The sequence below is a fragment of the Oncorhynchus masou genome, chromosome 2 (genome assembly GCF_036934945.1).
Source record: "Oncorhynchus masou masou isolate Uvic2021 chromosome 2, UVic_Omas_1.1, whole genome shotgun sequence".
Classification (NCBI taxonomy): Eukaryota; Metazoa; Chordata; class Actinopteri; order Salmoniformes; family Salmonidae; genus Oncorhynchus; species Oncorhynchus masou.
Genome location: NC_088213.1, coordinates 47,293,380 through 47,313,540, shown reverse-complemented (window position 1 = coordinate 47,313,540; position 20,161 = coordinate 47,293,380). Strand labels below are relative to the sequence as shown.

The 20,161-nt window shown below is 41.6% G+C and overlaps 1 protein-coding gene across 1 annotated transcript in view; it reads left to right on the top strand.

The window, feature by feature from the left end:
* The window catches only part of LOC135553115 (C-Jun-amino-terminal kinase-interacting protein 1-like), a 93,847-nt gene that overhangs the window by 48,434 nt on the left and 25,252 nt on the right, over positions 1-20,161 (top strand). Inside the window, exon 5 of the mRNA XM_064985233.1 lies at positions 17,330-17,405. Coding sequence (XP_064841305.1) covers positions 17,330-17,405 — 76 coding nt within the window. The remainder of the gene's footprint in view (positions 1-17,329; positions 17,406-20,161) is intronic.

Genomic DNA, 20,161 nt, shown 5'->3' with positions numbered 1-20,161 from the left:
TTTGCAGTTCTGGAAACGTCAGAGTGTTTTCTTTCCAAAGCTACCAATTATATGCATAGTCGAGCATCTTTTTGTGACAAAATATTGCGCTTTAAACGGGAACGTCTTTTTATCCAAAAATGATATAGCGCGCCTAGAGTTTCAAAAGGTTAAAAAACGTCTAATTATCAAACAAAGTAATATATGTTGTGTGGAATACCTTATCTACAGTAATTTATCACCCCTAAGAACTGAAACTTATTTTTCTATGTAATTCCCTGCCCTATTGGCTTAATATAACAAATTGTCATTTAGATACAACCAATTCTAAATACAACCAATCCTGGACAAGCTCACGGAGAGGAGAGTGAGGCTATAGGTTAAGAGAGAGGGAGCATAGAATGATTCCAGACACTGCCATCCTCCTCTCCCCGATGGGAAAAGTAGGGAGTGACTGGCACACAGACACAGTGGAGCAAAAGATATGTTTACACATGATGACACCTTGACCTCTCCCCTCTCTGCTGCCCAAGCAACGCAGTCCTAACAGAGAACAGATAACTGCCAATGGCCACCACTACAGTACAACAAAATACATTCTTATGAGAAATAACTCATAAGCATATCATGAAAATAAAACATCCTATCTATGTTACCAACCAATTCTGATTATTCCCCAACATTCCCCTCTCAAGGGACTCAGTCCCTTCTGAAGAATCAGAATAGTAACATGGCACCTTACTAACAGTAGTTGCAGAGTATATAATACAATAAAAAAATCCATAATCAAAATGTAAAGATAATAAAGAATCAAATCCCTTCAATGTAATTATTCACCCTTCAGAAACTGAGTTTACAATGTTTATACCATAATACAGACTTGCACCTGTTTAAACATATAGAATAATACATTTGTTGAGTAAAAATGAAAATAACAAAACATAAGAATGCCCCCAAAATTACAAGAGAACCCATGTCTAAACACAAGCGTCATTACAACCTATAGGACAGTCATCCCTCTAAGTCCTCATGCTTAGAATTATACTCAGGAATAGAGAATAGGTAATTGAAATCATTCATATTCCAGATCATATGTAACAACCCAACTATTTATCCAACCAATATTTAGAATAGCATTCATCAGTGATTCAAATTTGTCTTATCACTCAAAGTAAAAACCTCAATTTAACACACATCAATATTAGCAGATTTACGTACAGTACATTCAGTATAATTATCCCATAATTCTACTATTAACTTTTTTAATCATGATTATAATACAGATCAGTATCTCAATGCATTCTTAATCTAAATTACTACAATTTACATGGTGTAGACCTCTCCAATCAACCTGATACCACAAAAGTATAAACAATTTAAATGGCACAGCTGACCAACCCCCCCCCCCCCCCCTCTCAGGCACTGCAGCATCTTCTGGAGTCTCGTTCGTTTTTCTTCAGATAGCTTTACAGTTCAAAGTGGACGGCCCATGATAATGTCCCAATTTCAATGTCTCATCTTTACCACTCATGTCTTGTCCATTTGTCAACCAATATACCAGCATCATAAGAACATGTTAGAACAGATCTTTCTCCATGATCAATCCAAGTGGACTCATGAAAGAAAAGCAGTTGATAGCTTAGATCTGATACTGTACACCAATTTCTGGCTTGGTTCTTTTCTCTCGGTAGAAGTGGTTTGGAAAGCCTTCAACGCCTTTGTCACTCTTCTTCAGCCAGTTAGAGGGGGTTTTGAGGTACACACACCATTCGGTCCAATTAGCTCTTCCATGCATTAAGATACCGTCTGATGTCACTTTTCATGATAACCTCGAAAGAACAGATCAGAACAACAGTTTAGTTCAGTTCATTAACTACATGATAAATGATTACTTTTCCAATTATTCTTAATACACATATCTAAACATATTTCACAGAGAATATCAAAACATTCTATTGAAACTGTTCTTTCAAATTGGTTTATACTCCCCATCTCACTGTCAACTCTATCGTAGAGCCAAGGATCAAGAAGTTAGACCTATACCCCTCGGGAATAGAACAAAACAAACACCACAATACAATACACTCAACAATACAATACACTCCTTCACATATCACTTAAGTTGTATAACTTCAATTCAAACCCTCAAAAACTGAATCCTCCCCCATGTTTTACACACATCTCTCCGTTTGAGAGTAATGTAAAACAAAACTGAAAATAAATGTAAAACAAAATTTCAACTAAACTAATCAAATTAAAATCACTAAACTGAAAAAAAGAACTCCACAAAGAAAAATGATTTAACCCCTATGGTCATAGGAAAATAGACTTAAAGCAGCATACCCTTAGTTAAAAGCAATGCCCTTCACAGTGGTCCAAATTACAAATATGGCTAAGAAACATATTTACCAATTACACAAATTATTTTGAAAGCAGTATTACAAATGACCATAAATTTCATTATCCAAATGGCTTTCCAATGCGGGTGATCAAGCCACAACGGAAAGTCATCAGAAGGTCATAGGTCATACAAAACCCTTCAAAGCAGTGTTTTTCACTATATGAAACAATTTGCAAACAATAATCAACTAGTTCCAACATTTTTGTATTTCCATGTTTCCAGAATATTCCTTTATCAAAAGAATTTGCGTGGGTAATGAAAAGTCAGAAAATAAAAATTCATTAAAATCCCATGTGGTGAGTGCCCCTTGAAAATACCTTTAATACCCTTGCACTGAAACAAAACACTTCCTCCAGGCCCCCTCCAATGTGGTTGTTTATGACCTCAATTTCACTCACTCTCCCCAAGAGTATAGTCCCTAGAAACATTCCAGATAGAGACAGTGAAATATAAATTTTCCCGGAGAAAACACAAAACACTAAGTTAGTATTCATTTACACTACATCGATTCAGAAACTCAAACATGAACTACAAACCAAACCTAATGATAATTCCCCTTTAACTCAAATCATTAATCATAAGTTTTAAACAACGTCAATGTATATGATTACTTAAATGAACATGCTATCCTTAGATACAATTAACCCGATAACATTAAAGTATTACTTTTTCCCTCTGCCGCAAATGTCGTACATTTCTCAGTGTAAGAAATATGTAATTTAATCCCAGATATTTAATAAAAATGTAAACGTATTTTCCCCTTGGCTCCTTCAACTTACATATTTTAGATAACTTCCATCCGTCCCGGTACGAAGAATCCTACTTAAACACACCAGAACAAATGCTTAATTAAGTTAAATCAACTCCTAGAATAACCAGTCTCATAGGAACCAAACAAGTAAGTAGGACTTTTTTATCACCTTCTGAAAAGTGACTCAAACAATAATGCACACATTTTCCTTCTAAAAGACACAAACAATTTTCTCCGTTACCCCCAGTCCGTGGCGACAAAAGTGCCTCGCGAGTGATGTCATCAACAAGCGCTCAACCTCGACTCAATTCGCAACGTTTTTCAATTAACTGTAAATAATTGTTGGCTGTCTGCAGCAACAGTATTTCGGGTTAGATAAACCAAACCTAATTTATCACATCTGTTGAATCCTGAATTATAGTTTACAACATCAATCAACATCTCTCACCTCCCAATTCGCTAATTTTATAAGAACATTTCGATGGGCACAAATCTATCATAATTGTTTCTCCATTATTATTCAGATTTCATTTGATTTAAGTTACTGTCCCGTCTTTGATTTAACATTTTATTCCCAACAGATCATTTAGTGAACAAACATCGTTTTGCATCAAAATTCGCTTCGTTCTTATTTTAAGTTGAATGAATTAGTCTTTCAATTTGAACCAAACAAACTATTGTAACGGCGTTCTTCTTTTGTTGAAAGAGAGTCGGACCGAAAGGCAGCGTGTAAGTTACTCATGTTTAATAGTGAAACAAACAAAACGAACTATACATGAATAACAAATAAATACAAAACAACAAACGGAACGTGAAACCAATTACAGCCTGACTGGTGAAACTAACACAGAGACAGGAACAATCACCCACGAAATGTAATGCGAAACCCAGGCTACCTAAATACGGTTCCCAATCAGAGACAACGAGAATCACCTGACTCTGATTGAGAACCGCCTCAGGCAGCCAAACCTATTAAACACACACACCCCTAATCAGCTACAATCCCAACTACTACAAACCCCAATATGAAACTACAATACATAATAACCCCATGTCACACCCTGGTCTAACTAACTAACTAATAAACTAAAACACAAAATACTAAGACCAAGGCGTGACAACTATTTAAAACGTTCAGTTTATATCTTATACCAATACTAGTGACTATAACTTTCTCTGTAAAACAATTAGTTTAATTACAATCAAATATATATATATATATATATATATATATATATTTAGTTAACGCCTCGGCACCAAACCCTGGACTGTAGTTTGTAAGACTGCTACGCTCACCACTATACCACCAATGGTATGTAACTGACTGAGATTCTCCGCAAATAGACCCATTTTACAGTTATCTGTATTTGTTACTCCGGCATCTGGACAACAGAAAATTGCCCTAATTTCAACGCCCAAAGTTTTCCCTCAGTTAGGATTCTCATTTATCTCGCTCTCTTTGTATCTGTCCCTTATTTTTCTTTACCCGATTGTCGCCTCTGATCTTCCCCTCAGTTAAATTACAATATTGGTGGTGACGTGTTTTGCAGGGAGTGTTACATTCCCGGGCGAAATATCCAATTTCGTTACAATTAAAACTTTTTCTCTTTCCCTTTTGACTCGCCTTATCCACTTTTCTCAATACTGTCCTAATCAATTCCTCCAGATCATTTTGGGCAAAATAGCGTATTACCTCGAAATTGCCTTACAATTTTTTTAATGCCTTCTTTTTTCGATTCTATCTAAAACACATTTTAACATTTCAGTTCATATTTTATACTAACACTGGCGACTGTAATTTTCAGTCAAAACATGCAAATAGGTGAATTACAACCTAAATCAATTTTAGTCTATCGGTTTAATGGTGTTCCGCTATTAAAATGATTGTGTTTCCCCGCCAATAATTATATTATTATAATTTTCCGTAGTCCCAAAACTTCGACACCGAGAATTCCCAGAAAATCGTCCTAATTTAAAACCCTTCCTGGCTATATTCGTAATATCAGCTTCCATTCAGGTTCTTTGTCTGAGTCAGATTTTGGAAGCCTCCCTTCCATTCTCTTTGTCTCCTATAACGGTAATCTCCCGCTAGTTTCCGACATTTCTTTTGAGGAATTTCTAAACATCCTTACCGTTACTTAGATATGGTATTTAATCACTTATCAATGCCTTTCTTTATTTAATTTTAAATCCTATGTGCGTGTCTTTCTACGAATTAGTGATTTACCGTTACTTAATTACTTTTAGTGCTTTTCTGTCTGACTATGTGTGTGTCTCTTTCATGGAAATCTTATCAATAGCTTTGACTTTTGAATCAGATATTAGGTCTTACCTTACAACTATAAGCCCAGGGTTTGTAAATCCCTAGTTAATATCCTATTTTCCGGTTGTGTCAGAGGGCTTTTAAAGAACGCTAATAATCGTTATCTCACTCCACTAATTGTTAGACTTCCCTCTCGCATGGAACTTTCCTGTCTATAGATATGGCTATTATCTCATTTCTTTAGATTTAGGTTCCCTCTCCTCCTTATTTGGATATTTCAGTAGTATTAGTTGAATCGGAATGATGATCAATACTGCCACAATTCAAATGACCAATCCAGTTATCTTGCGCATTCCCTTGCTGTCTCCCCACGCCCAGTATTTGTACAAGATCACCGTCCTATCTCCCAGTACCTATTTAATATCCCGTCTTAATCTCGGGCGTGTGTGCCTCTCATGATTAAGTTTAGTTTATTTACGGTAATGCACCTTACCACAGGTTATTTTTGAACCTGCTTCAGTGTATATCGGTTATACAAAACCCAGTGTATATTGGTTATACAAAACCCTGTGGGAATAGCAAAGCTGCCCTTATTGACGAATTCTGAAAATTTTAGAACATCAATCAAAGAACTCAAATCCCCCCAGAATCGAGAATAAAAGCTACTGACCTGCTGCCGACTGGGTAAAGCACCGTTTGAATCTGTCACCTTTCCTGTAATCTGTGGTAATACGCAGGCCTGTATTTTAACCTCAATTCGGAGGTCAGGTCTTTAGTAAAACGAGTCAAAACGAGTCCGTGCACGATTTTCGGCGTACCACCTCCAGATAACAGGGAGGGGTATTTAGATCCGGGATCGAAGGACCAATTGTTAAAGGAATTCTAAATTCCTCTGTATTGTTTCCCAATCAGAATTAATTACTCTGTCAATGCATTCTATGGGATTGTAAGACCCATATTTTTATAAGAATGGACAGAGCCCCGGTCTTAAAAGTCAGGTAACAGCGTTTAATTCAAGAGAGTACTGACCCAAAATACAAAGAACATTACATTTTAAAGAGAGAAGATAAAAATGATGTCATCAGTTCTCACACTCTCTCCGATCCACACAATAGCGCAGTGTCTTCAGGTCTGGAGATTGTCTCCTACTCCTCTCATAAAGCAAACATTCCAATCTGTCTAAAATACATTTTCTCCTCCACTAATGGACCATCAAAGAACATTCTTATCTGTCTGAAAAGATATACCATCCCTCTTTCTTAAACCCGCAAGGTACAGACAATTAATTCGTTTTACCTACATTTTCAGTCCTAGTTTAACCAGAAAACCCATTCATTTCATACCATAACATAATAGTATTAAAACTTAATGGTTCTAATAAAAATGTATACATAATTAATCATTTCAACTATAATTTCATCCAACAGAATGTGATGAAGTAAATTAAAGCTGAAGTAAATCATTCTCTCTGCTATTATTCGGTTTTGGAGCAGTGGCTTCTTCCTTGCTGAGCGGCCTTCCAGGTTATGTCGGTATAGGACTCGTTTTACTGTGCATATATATACTTTTGTACCTGTTTCCTCCAACATCTTCACAAGATATTTTGATGTTGTTCTGGGATTGATTTGCACTTTTCGCACCAAAGCACGTTCATCTCTAGGAGACAGAGCTCGTCTCCTTCCTGAGCGGTATGACGGCTGCCTTGAAATACATCCACATGTACACCTCCAATTGACTCAAATTATGTCAATAAGCCAGAAGCTAATCAGAAAATTCTAAAGTCATGTCATAATTTTCTGGAATTTTCCAAGCTGTTTAATGGCACAGTCAAGTTAGTGTATGTAAACTTCTGACCCACTGGAATTGTGATACAGTGAAATAATCAATCTGTAAACAATTGTTCAAAAAATTACTTGTGTCATGCACAAAGTAGATGTCCTAACCAACTTGTCAAACTATAGTTTGTTGACAAGAAATTTGTGGAGTGGTTGAAAAACAAGTTTTAATGACAACCTAAATGTTTGTAAACTTCTGACTTCAACTGTACGTATGGAAGACTATGTGATAAGTGTGTATGTAACAGTGTATAAAGTATGCTAATCTATTGAAGGCATTTGGGCAGTGGTGTGAATTACTTCAGTGTTAATTATTTAAAGTACTACTTAAGTTTTTTTGGGGGGGGTGTCTTTACTATTAATATTATTAATATTTTTGGCAACTTTTACTTTTGCTTCACTACATTCCAAAACAAAATAATCTACTTTTGCTCCATACATTTTCCCTGACACCCAAAAGTGTTGTCCTATTCACACACTTATCAAGAGAACATCCCTGGTCTTCCCTACTGCATCTGATTTGGCAGACTCACTAAACAAAAATGCTTTGTTTGTAAATTATGTCTGAGTGCTGGAGTGTGCCCCTGGCTATCCGTCAATAAAATAAAACATTTTTTTTTTAAATTGTGCCATCTGGTTTTAATCAAGTATGACAATTTAGTACTTTTTCCACCACTGGATGTGGCTGGCAGTTATAGCATTTCTTTCACATGACCAATCAATTTAGACAAGTGTGTCTGGGTAAGCATTATCTAATATCTATAAAATATTTGATAAAATTCCAGGTAAACTTTTTGTTTACCTGGAATTTTTCATTATTGTAAATTACTACCACTTTTAGTCTTAATCTTTACTATACTAATCACTGTTTAATACATGACCTCACATGTGAATCCTTAAAGACATGGGTGGGGCTGGCTTAAGAGGGTGTGAATAATGCTGAATGGGTATAGACAAAGGAGAGCTCTCCAGTAGGTACCAAATATTCAACGAGCTTTTTCTCAAAAGTAAGTTTACAGGTTTATTAACTTTCAAAGCAGAATTACTTACCATTCTTCCTCAAATGTAGTGTATGATATACCATTTTGTAGCTCTGAGTCTCCACTTTTATCCAATGTCAAAAAACTGAAAATGTTGCTACATAAGACAGATTTAGCAGTTCAGTCAACGGTGCTTACCAAATTGCAAAATAAATTGCATTGGAGTCAACACAATCCGTGTTCAATAACAGTGATAAACATGATTTTTGAATGACTATCTCATCTCTGTATGCCACACATAAAATTATCCGTAGGGTCTCTCAATCGAGTAGGGATTCTTAAAAAAAAAATATTTATTTATTTTACCCCTTTTTCTCCCCAATTTCGCGGTATCCAATTGTTTTTAGTAGCTACTATCTTGTCTCATCACTACAACTCCCGTACGGGCTCGGGAGAGACGAAGGTTGAAAGTCATGCGTCCTGCGATACACAACCCAACCAAGCTGCACTGCTTCTTAACACAGCGCGCATCCAACCCGGAAGCCAGCCGCACCAATGTGTCGGAGGAAACACCGTGCACCTGGCAACCTTGGTTAACGTGCACTGCGCCCGGCCCGCCACAGGAGTCGCTGGTACGCGATGAGACAAGGATTTCCCTACCGGCCAAGCACTCCCTAACCCGAACGACGCTAGGCCAATTGTGCGTCACCCCACGGATGCGGACTGTTGCGACAGAGCCTGTGCGTGAACCCAGGGTCTCTGGTGGAGTAGTAGGGAATTTTAAGCACAGATTAAACCACAAAGTTCAGGGAGGTTTTTCAATGCCTCACAAAGAAGGGATCCGATTGTTTAGATGTGTAAAAAACAGACACTGAATATTCCTTTGAGCATTGTGAAGTTATTCATTTCACTTTGGATGGTGTATCAATACAGCTAGTCACTACAAAGATACAGGCATCATTCCTAACTCAGTTGTTGGTGGATGGAAACTGCTCTGGGAGATTTTAAACTGCCTCATGGTGATTTTAAAATAGTTACAGAGTTGAATGACTCTGATAGGAGAAAACTGAGGATGGATTAACAACATTGTAGTTACTATACAATGCTAACCTAAATGACAGAGTAAAAAGAAGGTAGTCTGTACTTACTGAAAATATATATTTTTTATTTTACCTTTATTTAACTAGGCAAGTCAGTTAAGAACAAATTCTTATTTTCAATGACGGCCTAGGACCAGTGTGTTAACTGCCTGTTCAGGGGCAGAACTGTAACGGTAAATGAGTGAATAGGTGTGGAGTCAGGCACAGAGAGCAAAGGATATGTGAAAAACACGCTTTAATGTCCAGAAAATCACACAAACAAAAATCAGGCGAACAACACGTGAAGAAATAAAGGACAGCGAAAAAAAACGAAAATGCAAAACACAAACCACTTTAACACATACAGATGAACAAGTCCGCACAAACAGAAGCGGGCTGAACTAATTTAAATAACCTCACCCTAACAACCAAACAAGAAACAGGTGAAACCAATTAGACAAAACCAAACAATCACAGAACAATGGATCGGTGGCAACTAGTAGACCGGCGACGACGAGCGCTGAGCGCCACCCGAACCAGAAGGGGTGTCACCTTTCGGTAATATTCGTGACAGTAACCCCCCCCCTGACGCGCAGCTCCCGCAGCACGCCGACGCCGGCCTCGGGGACGACCCAGGGGTCGAGGCGCCGGCCGATCCGGATGGAGGCGATGGAATTCTCTCAACATAGATGGATCCAGAATATCCCCCACCGGGACCCAGCACCTCTCCTCCGGACCGTACCCCTCCCAGTCAACGAGGTACTGCAAGCCCCTCACCCGGCGTCTTGAGTCCAGAATAGCTCGTATCGTGTACGCCGGGGACCCCTCGATGTCCAGAGGGGGCGGAGGGACCTCCGGAACCTCACCTTCCTGCATGGGACCAGCTACCACCGGCCTGAGAAGAGACACATGAAACGAGGGGTTAATACGATAATACGAAGGAAGTAATAATCAATAACAAACCTCGTTTATTCTTCTCAGGACTTTAAATGGCCCTACACACTGCGGACCCAGCTTCCGGCAGGGCAAGCGGAGGGGCAGGTTTCGGGTCGAAAGCCAGACCCTGTCCTCTGGTGCAAACACGTGGGCCTCACTGTGGTGATGGTCAGCGCTCTTCTTCTGCCGTCCACTCGCTTGGCGTAATGACTCCTGGATGGCCCTCCAGGTCTCCTTAGAGCGCTGCACCCACTCCTCCACCGCAGGAGCCTCAGTCTGGCTCTGATGCCATGGTGCCAGGACCGGCTGGTACCCCAACACACACTCAAATGGTGACATGTTGGTAGAGGAGTGGCTTAGTGAGTTCTCCCCTGGCCGGTCCTGGCAATACGACCGCAGAAACCTACCCACCTCCTTGTTCACTCTGTCCACCTGCCCATTACTCTCCGGGTGATACCCTGAGGTCAGGCTGACCGAGACCCCCAGACGTTCCATAAATGCCCTCCACACACGGGAGGTAAACTGGGGACCGCGATCAGAAACTAAATCCTCGGGCACCCCATAATGCCGGAAGACACAGGTGAAAAGGGCTTCCACAGTCTGCAGGGCCGTAGGGAGACCGGGCAATGGAATAAGACGGCAGGACTTAGAGAACCGATCCACAACGACCAGGATCGTAGTGTTCCCCTGAGAGGGGGGAAGGTAGTAAGAAAATCCACCAATAGATGGGTCCACGGCCGTTGTGGAATGGGGAGGGGTTGTAATTTCCCTCGTGGCAGGTGCCTAGGAGCCTTACTCTGGGCGCACACCGAACAGGAGGAGACATAGGATCGTACATCCCTCACCAAGGTGGGCCACCAGTACTTCCTCCTAAGACTTTGCACTGTCCTAGAAATACCTGGGTGACCCGACGAGGGTAGACTATGAGCCCATCGAATCAATTGATCACGAACAGCGAGCGGCACGTACCTACGACCCTCTGGACATTGTGGAGGCGCAGGTTCCTCCCTTAGCGCCCGCTCGATGTTCGCGTCCACCTCCCATACTACCGGTGCCACCAGCTTAGCCGCCGGAATGATGGGAGTAGGATCGATGGACCGGTCCTCACTGTCGTAGGGTCGGGACAGCGCGTCGGGCTTAGTATTGAGGGAACCTGGTCGATACGAGATAGTAAAACGAAATCTGGTGAAATACATGGCCCACCTTGCCTGAAGAGGATTCAGTCTCCTAGCTGATCGGATATACTCCAGGTTACGGTGGTCAGTCCAGATAAGGAAAGGGTGCTTAGCCCCCTCAAGCCAGTGTCTCCACACCTTCATGGCCTTAACCATAGCCAACAACTCCCTGTCCCCCACATCATAATTCCGCTCCGCTGGCCTGAGCTTCTTCGAAAAAAAAGCCAGGGGCAGAGCTTCGGTGGCACACCCGAGCGCTGTGAGAGCACCGCTCCAACCCCAGCTTCGGATGCGTCCACCTCTACTATGAACGCCAATGAAGGGTCCGGATGCGCCAACACCGGCGCCTCAGTGAACAGAGCCTTCAACCTACGGAAAGCTCTGTACGCCTCTGGCGACCACTGCAAACGCACCGGCCCCCCCTTCAGCAGTGATGTGATAGGAGCTGCTACTTGACCAAAACCCCGGATAAACCTCCGGTAGTAATTGGCAAACCCTAAGAACCGCTGCACCTCCTTTACCGTGGTTGGAGTCGGCCAATTACGCACGGCCTTGACGCGGTCACCCTCCATTACCACCCCCGAGCTGGAAATGCGATAACCCAGGAAGGAAACGGCTTGTTTGGAAAACTCACATTTCTCCGCCGTCACATACAGGTCATGCTCCAGCAGTCGTCCAAGAACCTTGCGCACCAAAGGCTGTGCGTGTAGCGGAGTAGATCAAAATATCGTCAATATACACTATCACACCCTGTCCGTGCAGGTCTCTGAGAATCTCATCCACAAAAGATTGAAAGATAGCTGGAGCATTCTTTAACCCGTATGGCATGACGAGTTACTCATAATGGCCAGATGTAGTGCTAAATGCAGTTTTCCACTCATCTCCCCCCCCGAATACGCACCAGATTAAACGCACTCCTGAGGTCTAGTTTCGTGAAGAATTGCGCTCCGTGAAATGACTCCACTGCCGTAGCAATGAGAGGTAGTGGGTAACTAAAACCCACCGTGATGGAATTTAGACCTCGATAATCAATACACGGACGCAAACCACCATCCTTTTTCTTCACAAAAAAGAAACTCTAGGATACGGGTGACATGGAGGGCTGAATATATCCCTGTCCCAGAGCCTCGGTGATATATGTTTCCATTGCCAACGTCTCCTCCTGGGATAAAGGATACACATGACTCCTGGGAAGTGCAGTGTTTACCTGGAGGTTTATCACGCAATCCTACTGTCGATGGGGTGGTAATTGGGTTGCTTTCTTTTTACTGAAAGCGATAGCCAAATCGGCATACTCAGCGGGAATGCGCACGGTGGAAACCTGGTCTGGACTCTCCACCGTTGTCGCACCGATGGAAACCCCTACACACCTGCCTGAACATTCATCAGACCACCCCTGGAGAGTTCCCTGTTTCCACGAAATAGTCGGATTGTGAATAGCCAGCCAGGGAATCCCCAGCACCACCGGAAACACAGGTGAATCGATAAGGAACAGACTAATTCGCTCCTTATGATTCCCCTGCGTAATCATCTCCAAAGGAAATGTGGCTTGCCTGACCAGCCCTGACCCTAATGGTCGACTATCTAAAGAGTGCACGGGAAAAGGGGGGTCTACATTTACTAACGGAATCCTCAACCTCTGAGCGAGTCCGCACTCTATATCCCAGCTGCGCCTGAATCTACTAGTGCCTTATGCTGGAGAGAGGGAAAAAAATTGAGGAAACAAATTAATACAAACATGTGACCAACAGGAAACTCTGGGAGAGTGTGTGCTTACTCACCTGGGGTGACCGAGGAGTGTTCTGCCTGCCTTCTCGACTCCTAGATGAACTCCTCCATCACCGACCGGAAGTGTGCCCTCTCCGGCCACAACTGGTACAGGAGGAGCCTCCTCCTCCGATCTCCCTAGACACGGCCCCTCCTAGCTCCATCGGGATAGGAGGGGAGGGTCAGGAGGTGGAACGAACAGGACCCCTTCAGAACGTCCGCGAGCAGCTAGCAGATGGTCTAACCCGACAAGCCAACTCCCTGCGGACGTCCTCTCTCAGGCTACACCGGTACTGGTCTATCAGGGCCCTGTCATTCCACCCTGCTCCAGCCGCCAAGGTCCGGAAATCCAGCGCGAAGTCCTGCGCGCTCCTCGTCCCCTGCCTTAGATGGAACAACCTCCGGGTAGTTGCCCTTCGCTGAGTCGGGCCCGTTCCAAACAGCATTGGCCCACTCCAGGGCTCTACCCGTAAGGCAGGTGTTGAGGACATTCACGCTATCCTCGTCCGAGGGAGCCGGCCGAATGGTGGCCAGGTAGAGGTTTAATTGAAGCAGGAACTCTACCATCGTACTCCCTCGGAGGCGTAATGCACAGAGCGCTGGAACCAGATCCCGCTGGGGGAGATGGTAGAGTTGCTGGTGGGAGGGTAGGGGGGGTAGTAGGGAGACCACTCCTCTCCCAATGATCCATCCTCTCCAACATTTGATCCATCGCTGATCCGAGGCGTTGGAGGATGGACGTGTGGTGAAGGACTCTTTCCTCCATCGTGGGAAGAGGGGTGGTCGCAGCTCCTGCTGACTCCATATTGTGGTGCGGGCTTCTGTAACGGTAAATGAGTGAATAGGTGTGGAGTCAGACGCAGAGAGCAAAGGATACGGGAAAAACACGCTTTAATGTCCAGAAAATCACACGAACAAAAATCAGGCGAACAACATGTGAAGAAATAAAGGACAGCGAAAAAACCCGAAAATGCAAAACACAAACCACTCTAACACATACAGATGAACAAGCCCGCACAAACAGAAGCGGGCTGAACTGAACTGTTCAAAAGTTTGGGGCCTTGTTTTTGAAAGAAAAGCACAATTTTTTATCAATTTAAAATAATAACAACATAGATCAGAAATACAGTGTAGACATTGTTAGTGATGGAAATGACTATTGTAGCTGGAAATGGCAGATTTTTTAATGGAATATCTACATAGGCGTACAGAGGCCCATTATCAGCAACCATCACTCCTGTGTTCCAATGGTACATTGTGTTAGCTAATCCAAGTTTATTATTTTAAAAGGCTAATTGATCATTAGAAAACCATTTTGCAAATATGTTAGCACAGCTGAAAACTGTTGTTCTCATTAAAGAAGCAGTACATCTGGCCTTTAGACTAGTTGAGTATCTGGAGCATCAGCATTTGTGGGTTTGATTACAGGCTCAAAATGGCCAGAAACAAAGACCTTTCTTCTGAAACTCATCAGTCATTCTTGTTTTGAGAAATGAATGCTATTCCATGCAAGAAATTGCCAAGGAACTGAAGATCTCGTACAACGCTGTGTACTACTCCCTTCACAGAACAGCACAAACTGGCTCTGACAAGAATAGAAAGAGGAGTGAGAGGCCTCGGTGCACAAATGAGCAAGAGGACAAGTACATTTGAGTGTCTAGTTTGAGAAACAGATGCCTCACATGTCCTCAACTGGCATCCCCATTAAATAGTACATGCAAAACACCAGGCTCAACATCAACAGTGAAGAGGCATCTCCGGGATGCTGGCCTTCTTGGCAGAGGTCCTCTGTCCAGTGTCTGTGTTTATTTTATCCTTCTTAATATTTTCTTTTTATTGGCCAGTTTGAGATACATTTGAAGTCGGAAGTTTACATATACCTAAGCCAAATACATTTAAACCCAGTTTTTTACAATTCCTGACATCTAATCCGAGTAAAAAATCCCTGTTTTAGGGCAGTTAGGATCACCACTTTATTTTAGGAATGTGAAAAGTCAGAATAATAGTAGAGATTTTATTTCTTTCATCACATTCCCAGTGGGTCAGAAGTTTACATTTGCAATTAGTATTTGGTAGCATTGCCTTTAAATTGTTTAACTTGTGTCAAAAGTTTAGGGTAGCCTTCCACAAGCTTCCCACAATAAGTTGGGTGAATTTAGGCCCATTCCTCCTGACAGAGCTGGTGTAACTGAGTCAGGTCTGTAGGCCTCCTTGCTCGCGCACGCTTTTTCAGTTCTGCATACAAATGTTCTATGGGATTGAGTTCCGGGCTTTGTGATACCACTCCAATACCTTGACTTTGTTGTCCTTAAGCCATTTTGCCACAACTTCGGAAGTATACTTGGGGTCATTGTCCATTTGGAAGACCCATTTTCGACCAAGCTTTAACTTCCTGACTGATGTCTTGAGATGTTGCTTCAATATATCATAATTTTCAATTCCTCATGAAGCCATCTATTTTGTGAAGTGCACCAGTTCCTCCTGCAGCAATGCTCCCCAACAACATGATGCTGCCATCCCCGTGCTCCTCCCCCTTTTTCCTCCAAACATAACAATGGTCATTATGGCCAAACAGTTCTATTTTTGTTTCATCAGACCAGAGGACATTTCTCCAAAAAGTATGATCTTTGTCCCCATATGCAGTTGCAAACCGTAGTCTGGCTTTTTTATGGCTGTTTTGGAGCAGTGGCTTCTTCCTTGCTGAGTGGCCTTTCAGGTTATGTCGATATAGGACTCGTATTTCTGTGGCTATAGATTATTTTGTACCTGTTTCCCCCCAGCGTCTTCACAAGGTCTTTTGCTGTTGTTCTGAGATTGATTTGCACTTGTTGCACTAACGTATGTTCATCTCTAGGAGACTTAACATCTCCCTCTTGAGAGGTATGATGGCTGCATGAGCCCATGGTGCTCATTCTTGCATGCTGTACAGATGAACATGGTACCTTCAGGCGTTTGGAAATTAGCCTATCAGAAGCTTCTAAAGCCATGACATCATTTTCTGGAATTTTCCAAGCTGTTTAAAGGCACAGTCAACTTAGTGTATGTATACTTCTGACCCGCTGGAATAATCTGTCTGTAAACAATTGTTGAAAAAATTACTTGTGTCATGCACAAAGTAGATGTCCTAACCGACTTGCCAAAACTATAGTTTGTTAACAAGAAATGTATGGAGTGGTTGAAAGACAAGTTTTAATGACTCCAACCTAATTGTATGTAAACTTCTGACTTTTGCTTTTTTTTTTGCTTTTTGCTTTTTCTTTGCAGCAACTCTATCTAGAAGGCCAGCATCACGGAGTCGCCTCTTCACTGTTGTGTTTTGCGGGTATGATTTAATGAACCTGCCAATTGAGGACTTGTGAGGCATCTGTTTCTCCAACTAGACACTCTAATGTACTTGTCCTCTTGCTCAGTTGTGCCTCCCACTCTTCTTTCTATTCATTGTTTCTGGCCAATTTGAGCCTGTAATAGAACCCACAAACGCTGATGCTCCAGATAATCAACTAGCCTAAAGGCCAGTTTTATTGCTTCTTTAATCAAAACAACATTTTTTTCAGCAGTGCTAACATAATTTCAGAACGGTTTTCTAATGATCAATTAGCCTTTTAAAATTATAAACCTGTATTAGGTAACACAATATGCCATTGGAACACAGGAGTGATGCTTGCTGTTAATGGGCCTCTGTAGATATTTAATTAATAAAATGCTTTTCCATCTACGATAGTCCTTTACAACATTAACAATGTCTACACTGTATTTCTGAACAATGTTGATGTTATTTTAATGGACAAAAAAGTAGATTTTCTTTTAGAAACAAGGACATTTCTAAGTGACCCCAAACTTTTGAACAGTAGTGTATGTATTCAACATTTTCACTTCATTATTATGGGTTATTATGAGTAGATGGGGAGAAAAACATCAATTTCATCCACGCTGTAACACAACAAAATGTAACATATGTCAAGGGGTATGAATACTTTCTGAAGGCACAGTAGACATTAAGAAGTACTGGACCCAGAGTAGAATCTTGCGGGATGCCTTTTATTAAATAAGGGATAAATAAACAAAGTGATTGTTGTAAGTACAGTGTGTATTCTGTTAGGTATACTTTGAAAACAGTACTTCAGAATAAAAAACAAATTCTCTTTTGCTTTCGACTTCTCCAGGTGCAAAGTCGTTTGGCTTGTTCTCCTGCTCCATTAATGGGGAGGAGAGGGAACAGAGTCACAGAGTCGTCTACAGGTGAGATATACCTTTATTATCATCATCACATCATTATTGTCTTGGTCACCATCATCGTTGTCGTCAACTGCACTACTGCTAATGACATTTGGCAGGTATTTATACAAAGTGACTTATTAAGAACATACTTTCGGTATATAAACTGAGCAAAAAAAGAAACAGCCCTTTTTCAGGACCCTGTTTTTCAAAGATAATTCGTAAAAATCCAAATTACCTCACAGATCTTCGTTGTAAAAGGTTTAAACATGCTTATTCAATGAACCATAAAAAATGTATGAACTTGCACCTGTGGAACGGTCGTTAAGACACTAACAGTGTCTTGGTAGGCAATTAAGGTCACAGTTATGAAAACTTAAGGACACTAAAGAGGCCTTTGTACTGACTCTGAAAAACACCAAAATAAAGATGCCTATGGTCCCTTCTTATCTGCGTGAATGTTGCTTTATGCATGTTGCAAGAAAACTACAGATGTGGCCAGGGCAATACATTTTAATGTCTGTACTGTGAGACGCCTAAGACAGCACTACAGTGAGACAGGACAGACAGCTGATCGTCCTCGTAGTGGCACACCACATGTAACAACACCTGCACAGGATCAGTACATCCAAACATAACACCTGCGGGACAGGTACAGGATGGCATCAGTAACTGCCCAAGTTACACCAGGAACGCACAATCACTCCATCAGTGCTTAGACTGTCTGCAATAGGGTGAGAGAGGCTGGACTGAGGGCTTGTAGGCCTGTTGTAAAGCAGGTCTTCACCAGATATCACCGGCAACAACGTCGCCTATGGGCACAAACAAACAGTGCTCTTCACTGATGAGTCGCGGTTTTGTCTCACCAGGGGTGATGATCGGATTCGTGTTTATCATCAAAGGAATGAGCATTACACCTACTCTGGAGTGGGATGGATTTGGAGGTGGAGGGACTGTCATGGTCTGGGGCGGTGTGTCACAGTATCATCGGACTGAGCTTGTTGTCATAGCAGGCTATCTCAACGCTGTGTGTTACAGGGAAGACATCCTCCTCCCTCATGTGGTACCCTTCCTGCAGGCTCATCCTGACATGACCCTCCAGCATGACATTGCCACCAGCCACTCTCCTCATTCTGTGCGAGATTTCCTGCAAGACATGAATGTCAGTGTTCTGCCATGGCCAGCGAAGAGCCCGGATCTCAATCCCATTGAGCACGTCTGGGACCTGTTGTGAGGTCTAGGGCCAGATACTGACTGTTACTTTTGATTTTGACCCCGCCTTTGTTCAGGGACACGTTATTCATTTCTGATCGTGACATGTCTGTGGAACTTGTTCAGTTTATGTCTCAGTTGTTGAATCTTGTTATGTCCATGCAAATATTTACACATATTAGGTTTGCTGAAAAGAAACACAGTTGACAGTGCGAGGACGTTTTTTTTTTTTTTGCTGAGTATAGCTTATGTGGGAATTGAATCCACAACTACATCCTAGCACTGATTAAACAAAGTCATACTTACACAGAGCACTTTGGTAATCCTAACCACTAAAATAATTGACCTTTTGCACTTCAGCCTTGCTTTATAGTATTTAGTAAGGTGTCCTGTAAAGTTATCCTCCATAACAAATATATTTGACAGGCCAAATGAGTCTCTTGGAATCAATAGAGCAGAACAACCTATGGATAGTTGCGTCATTCCACAAATAGGGAATTTGATATTTTCAGTAAAATTGTGCACAAATATTGCATTTTAAAAGACTGTTACAGTATATTAAATTAAATTTCATTTAATGTTGACCACATGGACAAGTCAATAAATACATTTTTTTATGAAATGCAAAAAATCTGCATTTTGTAATGTCACTCGCCATGTGACTTCTGGGACTTCTGGGAAGATTTTAACCCACTTAACCCACTTAACCTCAACATTTCTCCACGTTTTCACCATCATTGGAAAGCCATAGTTATGTTTTTGCATTGGCAAAGTAATTTCCGAAGATCATTGATTTCATGAGATTAGTGATTAATTTATGTCTGTCCCTCATATTAAGGTCAACCCTTTTTATGTGAACTGAACTCTCAGTGAAACTATTATTTTTTAAAGGGATGCTGCGAGATTTGGGGATTTAGCTCTTTATTCTACTTACCTACTCAGATGAACAAATCAATACCATTGTTATGTCTCAGCATGCAGTTTGAAGGTAATTGTCACGTTCGTCATAGTGAGGAGACCAAGGCGCAGCGTGATATGAATACATCTTCTTTAAAACCTCTTGAAACTCTGGGGGCGGTATTTCATTTTTGGATAAAAAAACGTTCCCGTTTTAAACGGGATATTTTGTCACGACAAGATGCTAGACTATGCATATAATTGACCGCTTTGATAGAAAACACTCTAACGTTTCCAAAACTGCAAAGATATTGTCTGTGAGTAATAACAGAACTGATGTTACAGGCGAAACCCAGATAAAAATCCAATCCGGAAGTGCCCCATATTTTGAATGCGCCGCATGCCAATGATTCCTTATATGGCTGTGAATGGGCTACGAATGAGCTTACGCTTTCTACGTATTCCCCAAGGTGTCTACAGCATTGTGCCGTATTTTTACGCATTTATGTTGAAGAATAGCCGTAAGGGACTACACTGAGCAAGTGGTCACATGATGGCTCCCGCAGAAAATCTTGCGTAAAGTACAGAGGTAGCCATTATTCCAATCGCTTCTAATGAGAAACCAATTGTCCCGGTGGATATATTATCAAATAGATATGTGAAAAACATTT